This window comes from Poeciliopsis prolifica, unplaced genomic scaffold (assembly GCF_027474105.1).
Source record: "Poeciliopsis prolifica strain line A6 unplaced genomic scaffold, Auburn_PproV2 SCAFFOLD030, whole genome shotgun sequence".
Lineage (NCBI taxonomy): Eukaryota > Metazoa > Chordata > Actinopteri > Cyprinodontiformes > Poeciliidae > Poeciliopsis > Poeciliopsis prolifica.
Window position 1 is genome coordinate 3,326,400 of NW_026562405.1, and position 13,120 is coordinate 3,339,519.

Here is a 13,120-nt window from a genome sequence, read left to right on the forward strand (position 1 = left end):
AGGTTGAGGTGCCAGAGATACCATCATGGGAGGACAAGCCCCTACATGGGATGTACCACCAGCAAATAACCCAAGTGGCTGATATCAGTAAATCCTACCAATGGCTGGAAAAAGCTGGACTCAAGGACAGCACAGAGGCCCTCATCCTGGCCGCCCAGGAACAGGCCCTAAACACCAGAGCAATAGAGGCCCAGATCTACCACACCAGACAAGACCCAAGGTGTAGGTTGTGCAAGGAGGCCCCTGAGACAGTCCAGCACATCACAGCAGGGTGCAAGATACTGGCAGGGAAAGCGTACATGGAGCGACATAACCAAGTGGCAGGCATAGTGTACAGAAACATCTGTGCAGAATATGGACTGGAAACCCCGAGATCAAAGTGGGAAACACCCCCAAAGGTGGTGGAGAACGCCAGAGCTAAGATCCTGTGGGACTTCCAGATCCAGACAGACAAAATGGTAATGGCGAACCAACCAGACATTGTCGTAGTGGATAAACATCAGAGGAAAGCCGTTGTGGTAGATGTAGCAATACCAAGTGATTGCAACATCAGGAAAAAGGAGCACGAGAAACTGGAGAAATACCAGGGCCTCAGGGAAGAACTGGAGAGGGCCTGGAAGGTGAAGACCACAGTGGTGCCTGTGGTCATCGGGGCCCTCGGGCAGTAACCCCCAAACTGGAGCAGTGGCTACAACAGATCCCAGGAACAACATCAGACATCTCAGTCCAGAAATGTGCAGTCCTTGGCACAGCCAAGATACTGCGCAGAACCCTCAAGCTCCCAGGCCTCTGGTAGAGGACCCGAGCTCAGAGGATAAGAACCACCCGCGGTGGGTGAGAAGGGAATTTTTTATATATATATATATATATATATATATATATATATATATATTTTATTTTTTTTTTAATTTATTTATTTATTTAATAAGATGCAATCAAATATCTTCATTGAAGTTATTTTGTGCTGCCTGAACAGATTTTTACTGTGGCTATTAAACCTTCCCAACTGACATAATTCAGGAGGTCTTGGAGAAAGAGCAGATGTCCTGCAGTCTCAATTTAAATACCAGATTTCCCCGCTGTTCACTTTGCTTTTTAACATATTAGCTGTGAGATATTCCAAGAGAGAAGCAGTAGCTCCACCTTGTTTGTCAGATGGTGCGATGATAACTGTCTGAACATTAATAATGTTACAGAAGCTAAAGAAATAATTATCAGTTTTAGAAAAAAAAATATACAGTATATATATTGTATATTATACACTATATGGTCAAGAGGTCCACATTTTGGAAACTTATCATGACATTATTTGGAGTCGCAGCAAGCAGAGTTAAAGAAAGTATATAAGGAGCTTAATACCGAGCAATCCTCAAAGAAACCCTGGAACTGGAGCAGATTTTTACCTTCAGTAAGGACAATGATCCTAAACATACAACCATAGATGGAACGAAATGGTTTAGATAAAAATGTATTTGTGTTAGGAATAATTCACTAAAAAGCCCAGACTCAACTCTAACTCTAACAATAACTGAAAACAAATTTTGCATTGACAAAGAATGTATGGAAATCTCAGAATATTGCTGGAATACTATTCTACAACTATGAGTAAAACTGACCAGGAACATTCAGTGATTTCACAAATTTCAGCAACTTTGTGTTGGCCTCACATCAAATCTAAAAATATTGCTGTTACTATTTATGACAAATATTGAAAGTCCTAAAGAGATGTGAAGCACCATATAGTAACTCTAATTTGGAACCATGTATTGAGTTAACAAAAGAGAGATCAATTAATAGCGTTTTATTATTATTATTATTATTATTATTATTATTATTATTATTATTATTATTATTATTATTATTATTATTATTATTATTATTATTTTAACATGCTGCACTCATAATTCCTGGATATCATGTGTTCTTATGAATGGAGAATCCCCTGTTTTTTTCAGCCAATCAGTCCCTTGAGTGTTGTGGTCATTCTCTGGCATCGATGTCTCCCTCCTTGATACTGCATTGCAGCAGCTACAGGTTTTCAACAATCACTCACCCTTATACGCACATATGCTACCCCCCACAGTCACTCACACGCATATGCACGCACACACACGGAAATCAGGCATAGAAGATTTCATAAGATCTCATGGTGCTTGATAATTGCTCACATAAAGCCTCATCGATATGGTATGTATGTTAAATTAATCAAAAATATATAATTCTTCCAAATGTTGCTCCTCTCTCACTTGTACATTAATTGTGATTTACAAATGTATAATAAAGATTTATTATCACACTAAACCAAAAGTTCGATGTCAAACACAGGGTACCTATACACTATAACATTTGCTTTTCTAAAAATGTCTGCTGTTTGTTTTGTTTATTCTACGAAAGTCCTTGGATCATTTACTAATCTTTCAACTTTGATGCTTTTCTATTTCTTTCAAAACCTACTGAGACTGTATATTTATCCCTCCAGGAGATGAGTCATTCCCAAACACTGCTCAGGAGACAGAAACTGAAGAAGTCCTGCAGGTTACAAATAGACTAGAAGAGTGGTTCCAATAAATAAGTTGCAGAAGGTGTACTGATAGGAAGCCCTGTACCTCATTTCGTCCTCTATTTGCCCTGGTGGTAACAGTACATTTGAGGATGAGCTGAGGAGAGAAGAGATCGTAATGCAGAGAGAGAGGAAGGAGAAGACAAAAAGGGAGGGATAGGTCTGCTCGTCAGATTGAAGCCCAGTCGGACAAGGTTAGATCCTGGAAACGAGCCAGACGCTAGGAGAAACACAAGGACACTGGCCCACTGCAGTGTGCACCCAAGCTGGAGACATATACACCCAATGCTGCTCTTATTTCCTCCCCTGAACTACCTGTAAATGTTTCATACTTCATATGAGAGATTACATAACCTTAGCTGAATTAAACCATGAAGACATAAACAGAAATATATATCCTGGCTCTGTTCATTTCAGAAAGCTATGCTGATGCTGAGGGGAAGGACTGAGAGTCAGTCTGTGAGTCAGTGTCATTGTTGCAGAGAGATTCTTATGCTGCATTGCATGATGGATCTATATAAGTGAGGGAAATTCAAGTCAAGGTAAGAGCCTGATATAGAAACAATCTGCTACATTTCACCAAAGGTCATGTTAGAAATAAGATACCTAAGAAGAAGATTCAAATTGGGACTGATCGTTTTAGAAACAGAGCGGGAGAGCAGGAATCTGTAAGAAAATACTTTATGTTTAATGAATTATACTCCCCACTCTTTAATATTTTATTCAAATTGAGCGCTACTTCCTTTACATTTCTTGCTTTACTGCATACAATACCATCTCATAAATGCATTTTAAAAGTACTATGACTTTTAAAGATGTATTCTTCTCACACATAACTGCTTCAGATCACCAGAGGAATCTGAAAAGAATGTTGTGACAAAGCACAACAAAATTTAACTTCATTTACTGTGAATTAAATAATTATTTGATTATTTACTTCAGTTTTCTTTGTCAAATATTAAATAAGTGTCATAACTTGAAGCAAAACCAAAACAAAAGACACACACACATATACCTAATAGTTGATCTGACTTTTGGAATTTACTGTGTCATAATATAATCCTCCAGTTTATGTTTTTGAGTGACTAAAGGAACCAGAAAATGTGCCCCAGCCAAATGAAACAGTTTGATACCCAGTCAGCTCTGGGCCCAGCAGCCACTCTGACTCACGGGACACCTGGGGGTAGAGCAAGGACAGCACGTTTCTCAGAGTCATACTGCCTGACAGCTCTGATTTTTCCCCTTGTTTCATACCACCAACTCATCAAATTATGCTGTTCTAAGTCAGCATTGTTGCTTTAATAAACAACTCTGTTGCTCATCCTTACTCAGTTGCAGTGGAGACAACAGTTTGGAGCAGGTATGAGAGGAAGCTGGGCAGTGACGTCACAGCTACTCCATGCTGCATTTCTGTTGCCACTGAGATAGTTCAGGTGCAGCCTGATGACACAGCAGTCTACATTACTATGTCTGGACAGCTAAACATAGATTTTCTTCAAATAAACTGGAAGATATGGATTGTTACACCTGGAGCACATTTGTAAACACGTAACAACTGGGTGTATGAAAGGCATTTTGAGCTGGACCCATTAGGGAGAGGAGAATCAAATGCATTCTCAGACCTGTTTCCTTACAGAGAGTCACTCCTGTAACTGGCTGAAAGACCTCAACAGAGGCATAATGCAGAAGAGTGAACCTTATGAAATCCCCCTGAGTGCCATTACATGCCCTGCAAAGAGCAGCTGGATGCATGGCACCCAGAGAAATAAAGGCAATATATTTTATTTTTGGCAACACAGAGGTACAGTTTTAGGGCAAAAACTGTACCACTTGAAATATCATCGGGAGAATAAGGGAAAGTGACCAGTGTTCTATTTAACTTCAACAGACACAACTGTAGTCATTCATTTTCCCTTTAGTAATTTATAATTAACATGCCTCAGTAAAGTTCAACAGTGACAGGAGGCGCCTCTCGTGGGAGACACACCCCATTCTGACTTTTTGGGTATCATCAAAGACACCATACTGCTGCGATGCATGAATCTTTTCGTGGTCAATGTTAGCGTGAAGTGAAGCACACAGGGGGAGTGAGTTGTGAGGGGAAGCCTGGGGTTTTCACTACTTCTTCCCAATGAACCCAGTCTGAAAAATACCCTACATGTCCATCCTCACATCTGCCTGCAGCATCAGCAGCAACAAAAAGGACAAACTGTAGAGTTTGTGTGCTTTTCTTTACCAATTTTTCTGCACCATGTGTCTATACTTCCTTTTACGTTGCTCTCTGTTTCACAGGAACTCACAGTAACATGCACTGAGGCATAGGGAGAAGTGGCTGTCTTACAGCTGTGTTGCATTCGATCATGTAGGCTCAGGCACATTCAAAAGCATTCAGACATAGTTGCATATGTTCCCACATTCTAAAACTTTCAGCCTTGTATCAAAAACACAAGTGGCCATAAAGCTTTTAATTTGACTTTCTTTATACTGCATTTAACTGGTGGACTTAACCCAGTGGTGGGCAGCTCGAGGGGCGGTCTCCTGCAACATTTAGATGTGTCTCTACTTCAACACACCTGAGTCAAATAATGAAGTCATTAGAAGGACTCTGGAGAACCTGACTGCACTTAGGAAGTGATTCAGCTGTTGGATTCAAATATGTTGGACCAGGGAGACATCCAAGAGTTGCAGGACACCAGCCCACCCCTGACTTAACCTCTTCTTTGAACATCTGTAGTGACAAGTTAGTTTTATTACATAACTAAGGCAGGATGTATATTAAAAACAATCAGTGCTCATGTTAAAACAACATGCTTCTTTTGTGTGTGTGTCTGCATGTGTGAACACAAATATTTCTGGATTTATTGAAATGTTCAGATTTTGAGATTAAATGTTCAAACATCTAATTTTCAACCAGACTTCAAAATATTTGAGTAAACTTAAATTTGATCATGTTCTTGAAAGAACATATATAGCTCTGGAAAAAATTAAGAAAAAGCTTAAAAAGATCAGTTTCTCTGATTTTACTCTTCATAGGTATGTGAATTTATGTCTATATATATCTGTGTGTGTGTGTATATATGCAAATTATATATTATTTATGTTTAAATAAATCACTAAATATTTTATATTTCTCTTACACAATTAACATTGTCTCAGTTTAGCTTGCTGCACGTATCTAATGAACATGATGAGCATCACTGCACAGAATAAAATAACTGCTACCATAACAACTGCAAGCAAAACAACATTAATCTAAAATGATAGGCCCATTTTACCCCGGCATATTAAGCATAACAAGTTTACTGCTAATGAAATTTTTCTTCTCCAGAAACCCCATCAGAGTAAGATGGTCAAACTTGCTGTCCCTCGCCAGCACTACTGTTGAGCAATGCAGAAGATGATTAATGACTATGGGCAGTTAGCTGGCCCCTTTTCATTTTTGATGTTAAAAATACATTTAAGAAGGAGTTGAACTCCAGAAGGGTAGAAAAAAAGAACAGAACAATTCAGCAGTTCTGATGTAGAGCTTGTGCAGCTGTGGGATAAATGTAATGTGGTTTGAAGTAGGGAGGTCCTTTCAGCTCTGCAAAAAACAAATAAAAACAATAAAAAAAGGAAAAAGATGTACTGGCAAATCAGTGAAGTGTAAAAACTGCTTAATACGTTCATCATCATGTGCAATGATAGTACGTTTAAATTATTGTAAAGCTAGGTACTCTCTCACAGTACTACATTTTGCATGTTTTAGTCGAGTAGAGCATTCAAACCATCATAAAAAAGCCATATATTTATAATTTGTTGCAAGTACCTCTTTATCATTCTGGAGATGACATGAATTTTCAAAGTGGATTTTTCAACCCTGGATTATGCAAAGTCACCTTCATTAGCACTTCTGTGCTTTCTTCAAAGTAATGCAAAGTGAAAGTAATGAGTTTTTACCATGCATTCTGGCTCACATACTGTAATTCCCTTTTTGTCACGGGAAATAAAAATAATGGGTCAAACTAAGACCCTCAAGGAAGATTGTTGGTGCTTTCCAGGTCTATTTCAGTTATTGACCCATGGATTGTTCCTGCATGCAGCATGAAAAAAGAAAATCACCATGTAAACTGTTGACCTAACATTTTTTGTTTTATTTTTGTTCTTAGTAGAATTGTGTGCATGTCCTGTAAACATTTAAATGATAGATATGCCTCTTGTCACAACTGTATGTCAATTACATCATGAACTGGATAAATTGATAATACTTTTAATATGATCATGTACTGCCATCTCCAAATGTAATAATTACTGTGATCCACCAGATGGCAGAAGTGAGCTATTATTCAAAACTGTAAACGCACAGAGCTTAAAATTAAGTCTGACTAATCCTATGGTGTCACAAACAAAACTTCTCCAGTAAAAAAACAACAACAAATAGTTTAAGAGGATTTGTCCTTACCAACAGGTCAGGTTTTTGACGCCTTCCTTGATAATGCTCCTGATTTATTTCAGTAGGGCACATACAGTATATCTGAAATAGTAACAAAAAAATACACTCTCTCATTTTAGTAAAGACAGAATATGTGTTCCCCCTTTAAGTCCTGAAACAAAAGACATATCTGTAATAGAACATCCAACTATAGCTCCAGCATCTATGAAATATAATGTTTTCATGCATACCACAAGCCATTAAGACTCATGAGTGAACCAACAGAGAAATTATAACTTTTCAGACAGATTTAAGTTGCACTGTTTGCCTGTATTCAGCTCTATTCAGTTTTAAAGCCTGCGCCTGTATGTCTTCTGATGTAGTTGAAAAGGTGGCTGACGTCAAATCAAGTTGGCATGCCAACTCAGAGATCTGAGGAGCAGAGATGAAGAAAAAGAGGGTTGATCCTCTTTTCCTATTCCCACACATGCTACAGAATTATTTATCCCAAACATGAGCAATAAATGGATTAATAACAGACAGACCTTTAATCTTCTTAAATTTTCCTTTAGTTAAACAGGAAACCATTTTGAACAAATTCATGTCTAATTTCCTAAGGAGAGATTTTACATCCCATGCTTATTGCAAACAAGAAAAAAGATAAATTTGGCAAAAAAGTTAATAAGGTTTGCACATTATTGGGTTAAGTAGTTGTGTGGTAATCATATTAACCATCATCATCATTACTGTTGTGAGATCAATGCAATGCAGCTAATATTGGAGTAAATATTATAAACTTTTTCCCAAATTTCTAAAGTAAAGCTTATCTCTAAGCATGACAAAAAATTAGTAACTTTTGAGTTACAAAATTAAATTGCTGGTCCACTTCCACATTATTTACATTCTGGTCACAATATTCCTCTTGTTTAAATTATGTTTTTCTTTACTTATGGAAATATATTTATGATTCTTCTTTCATGAGCTTATAGAGCAATTGTATTTGAAAAACCGTGACCACAGACAATGGACAGGTCTGCCATTATCTGTACAGTTTTTTTTTTCTTTTTTGGGTGGGTGTGTGTGTGCGTGTGCACGGGTGCGTGTGTGCACGTGTGTGGGGGTGTGTGTGTATGAAATGTCCCTAAACCATCAATATAAGCATGTAATTGTTCATATCTCTATCCTTTTTTTTTTCTCAATGGTGCAATGAAGTAAAAACAAAATAATGTATGTTTATTGACCCTGAATTTCCCAAAAGAATTTAAAATACAAAAATAGATAAACCAGGACACAAAAATGCACTCAAAATAGATGCCAGCTTTACACCTACTATGGCAAAAATGGGAAATTATTTGGGGAAACTTACACAACAACATAAAAACATTAGACGGGGGTTGCCCAGGAAACCACCGTCGTCATGGAGACTGCATCACAAGGCGGAACCTGCTGAACGTCCTGCGTCTGTTCATCCACGCTGTACGTCATCACTGAGCACATGACACATTAGTCTGTGCTCATTTATTTATTTGAACCCAATCTTCTTTTTTCGCGCGATTTAAAGTGCTATTAACAGGCAGAACCACGATCTCTTAATTTCTGTTTTTATTCAATATAGGTTATATCAGTATTTCTGAATGAAAATACAGCTTTTAATTCACGATAAGCATTTTCCCTCTCCATCTCTAAACAAGACGGCCGAGTCCAACACGTGGACAGCTTCTTATATTAGATATAACCTAAACAGACACTTGGCTACATATATTACCATAATATATCAATATTTCTGGACAACGGAACTGGTCTTTCCACGAAGCACAACACGCTGTTTTTTTTATGGGCTGGCAGGAGTAAATGCTACACGTGTATCCCAACACGGACAACACTGCAATTATAACACCAAGATATGTAGGCATCATGTGGCGTTGTACCCTAAAACATATCTGTTTTAACAATACACTTATAAAGAGATTGCACAGTCAGTTGGATCTCTTAGGCCCATTAAGGTTTGTTAAAACGGACATCTAGAGCGTTCAGCCACAGATATGGACTGACACATCACGACTGGCTATACATCAACATTACAAGAATAGATCTAACATTTCTTTATGCTTCATAAATGATCCATTATGGGCCACTTTTACACGTCTGTGAAGATCTTTTTTATGTTCACGCAGTTCTGATTGGTCTCTGTTGTAAAGTTGGGCTGCTTGAACGCACTGCTGAAGCCTTCTACAATAACCATGTACTCTGATTTGCTGAGGGAAGAGGAGCTGCACGACTTTCTCTGCTCGTCGGAAGGGAGGTGCTCGCAGCTGCCCGTGTTAAGGTACTGCTGGTGCTCCTCTCCGTCCGTCTCCCGGTGGTAAAAGTAGTTGAAATTCGATACAATCACTGGCACGGGTAAGGCAATAGTCAACACGCCCGCTATTGCGCAAAGCGACCCCACTATTTTGCCACCAATAGTGACCGGATGCATGTCTCCGTATCCGACTGTGGTCATTGTAACAACTGCCCACCAGAACGCGTCAGGGATGCTGGTGAAACTCGACGAGGGGTCGTCTGCTTCTGCAAAGTAAACAGCGCTGGAGAAGAGGATGACTCCGATGAAGAGAAAAAAGATGAGCAAGCCCAGCTCCCTCATGCTGGCCTTAAGAGTCTGTCCCAAAATCTGGAGTCCCTTAGAGTGTCGTGAGAGCTTAAAAATGCGAAAGACTCTTACCAGTCTGATGACCCTCAGGATTGCGAGGGACATCGCCTGCTGACCGCTGTTTTTTTGGCTCTCGGCCAGCTCTGTCCCCAGAGTTATAAAGTAAGGAAATATGGCGACAATGTCAATGATATTCATTATGTTTTTGGAGAAAGTGGTTTTGCTGGGGCAGGCGAAAAACCTCACCAGTAACTCAAAAGAGAACCATATAATACACAGTGTTTCTATGATAAAGAATGGGTCTGTGAAGGGGTTTGGCACGTTTGGAGCAGTGCCATTCAATGTAGGTGCCACTGTGGATATATCTTTTTCATCCCGAAATTCAGGCAGAGTCTCCATGCAGAAAATTACGATTGAAATTAGGATCACAAGCACTGAAACGATGGCTATTCCTCTTGCAGGTCCAGAGCTTTCAGGATACTCAAACAAAAGCCAAACCTGCTTTTGGAAATCTTTTTTGGGCAGTACGCGCTCCTCCTCCTTAATAAACCCTTCATCCTCACGGAATTTCTCCATGGCCTCCTCCCCAAGCTGATAAAAGCGAATCTCCTCTGAGAAAATATCAATGGGGACGTTAACAGGTCTTCGAATGCGCCCTCCTGACTGGTAATAATACAAGATAGCATCAAAGCTGGGTCTGTTTCTATCAAAGAAGTACTCATTCCTGAGTGGGTCAAAGTAGCGCATCCTTTTCCTCGGGTCCCCGAGCAGCGTGTTTGGAAACTGGCTGAAAGTTTTGAGTTCCGTCTCGAAGCGTAAACCCGAGATGTTGATGACCACCCTCTCGCAACATCCCTGGCGGCTGCGCTCATATCGATCCACAGCCAGGTGAGGCGCCGAGAGCACGGCCGACTCCTCCAGCATGTTTTCCACCGTCATGACGTCCCTCTGCACCGCTCCATAATCCCCCTTCTCAACCGCGATCCTGCCGTTGTGTTCGGGTGAAGAAGGCGACTGTACAGCGCTGGGAGTATGCTCGTCCATACAGGTGTTTATTTTCAGTTTGGAAAGGCAGAGTGCGCCGCGTCACTCCCAGCCAAAGCTCACAGCTTTGGAGAGCTGAAGCGGACGCCACTTACATGCCTCCTAACCATCAACGGTCTCTGCGAATTCACAGGGTGAAGCGCAGCACTCCCTTCTGCTTTTCCCATCTTTTCCAACACGCCAACACCCGCCCACGGCGCGCATATGTCTGACATACGTCCACCACCCGCCCATCGGAAATTAACTTGACACTTAAGGCTGAGCAGTGACCCTTCCGTCTTGTTCACACTGGGTTCATGAAAGTTCGTTTTTAAATAGCTCGCATGGTATTTGTCACTTTGCGTGGCAATGACAGCTTAAAACAAGCTGAGTTTTTTTTCTTTTTGTTTTGTTTGATTGTTTTCTGTCAAAAACTCAAACGCCTGCCGCTTCATGACAAAGAAACATATCAACACGGATGTATTGTCATGTTGAACAATAAAATCAAACGTCTGTTTTGATAAACTGATGTCGTGTTTGTGTTGGAAAACCAAGGAAATGTGATCAGACTTTTTTGTGAATCAAATGAAAACAAAGTTTCCACAAAGCCAAAGTGTTTGTCTTTCAGCATGTATAAAACCCCTGTCAGCATTTCTTTTGTTTCGCTTGTTGTTGAGGGGGTGTTGCTCTCCATGGTGCTGAAAACAAACCCACACTCGCCTGTAAATCAATTCACGCTCCTCTCAGTGGAACTGTGGCCTTGTGTTGGTCTAAACGTGACACATTTCTAAAGCAAAGGCAAACAAGAAAATAAGTCACATCATTTCCACTCAAAAAGAAAACAAAATAGAAAAACGCTCAACACGCATGTGTTCTGCTCCAAAGAAGCATGTAGATTAAAAATGAACACTTCAATGAAAATATACAATTTATAGAGACCATCTTCATCAAGAAAGTTTCTCAGTAGTTTCATGCACTCAAGAATGCAAATTGTGCTCTATTGTGATTTGATTGCCACACATTTAACAATTTCTGCCTCTCTTATCTCCTAATTTAACCATATCTAGTACTTGATGAACATGCTAATAAATGTTCTGGTTTATGGACTGTTAATATGATTACATGGCATGTAAAATCTTCAGCTTCCATCATAACAAAACATTGTAGAACTAAATAATCTAAAATTATTTTATTCTAGTGTATAAAAGCAAGTATCATCTTGGCCTGAAAAATTAAAAGACACCACCTTTTTGTAATTTAATCCGACTGAATAAGAGAAGTAATGTAAGAAGCATCCAGCACACCCGTGGTACTTTTTGAGAAGTAAAAGAGCACAACTCAAGTGGGAAAACCCATTGACAAACAGTAATTCATATAAATGTGGCCTTTATAGAAGAGTGAAAAGACGATATGCTATGATACACTGTTTCGGGAAAGCCACAGTCATTAGTTTTTTGGGTTTTTTTATTTACTTTTGTCTTAAATCAAGGGTAATGCTCATAGAGAATCTGGCAGATGCTGCAAAATACTTGAAACTGGGATAAAAGTTTAACTTACAACAGGACAACTCACTCAATCATAGAGCTACAACTTCAATGGACATGTGTCACTAAAAGCATGTTCACTTTTTTAATGCCCAAAGTCAAGATCTAAATCAAATTGAAGACTTGACTTGGAGGGCATTTGTTTACAAATGCCCTCCAATCAATTTGATCGATCTTGAGCTGTGTTAAACAATATATGTATATATATATATTTTTCCAAGATGCACAATGTCAGTTGAGATGTAGTTGCTTCTGTAAAAGCAGAACAAAGCTGGTTCTACAAAGTACTGATTCATGGGGTTATAATGTATGTCAGGTTCCTTTCAATTCACAAGGTTGAGCTGCTTTGTTTTGGCACACCACAAAAAAATCGAGCAAAAATATAATAATGCAACAAAATCATTCAGTGAATGCCAGTACTTTATGATAGTTTCACAACTTTCAACAACTTTGTAGTTATCTGTGCAAATATTAGAATATGATCAGAATATAAATATCTCACAGAGTTGTCACAAATATTAAATTGAGTTATAGATGTAGAATAAATGTGGGATAATAAAAGGCATGAACCAATATATCACCAACTTATAAGAAAAAAAAACAGAGCGATGGATGAATATCGTTATGTCTGCATTTTCATCACATTTAAGAACCATTGTTATCAGGAACAGACAATGGAAAAAAAGACTTTTGTACCACTTACACTGTAATAACTTCTCACTTTTCACCACTGTGTCTGTGTATTACCATGAAAGTGACAAACAGAACTGCCTTCTTCTGAGCCTATTTTTAAATAGTGATTCCCCCTCCATCTCTCTTCATGATAAACAATGTTTGCACTCCAGTTTTGTCTCTGTCTTGTCTCAGCACTGCAACCCGACAGTGAGGTGACCTTTCTGTGCTCAGTTAGGTCTTCTAGGTCTTTTGCTATTAGC

At 39.2% G+C, this 13,120-nt stretch overlaps 1 protein-coding gene across 1 annotated transcript; it reads right to left on the minus strand.

Annotated features, from left to right (window-relative positions):
• Positions 1 to 8,183: 8,183 nt before the first annotated feature.
• LOC129372903 (potassium voltage-gated channel subfamily A member 3-like) lies at positions 8,184 to 11,070 on the minus strand. Its single transcript, XM_055050475.1, has one exon. It carries the CDS (start codon positions 10,660 to 10,662, stop codon positions 9,109 to 9,111), a length of 1,554 nt encoding a protein of 517 aa, XP_054906450.1. The 5' UTR covers positions 10,663 to 11,070; the 3' UTR covers positions 8,184 to 9,108.
• Positions 11,071 to 13,120: the final 2,050 nt, after the last annotated feature.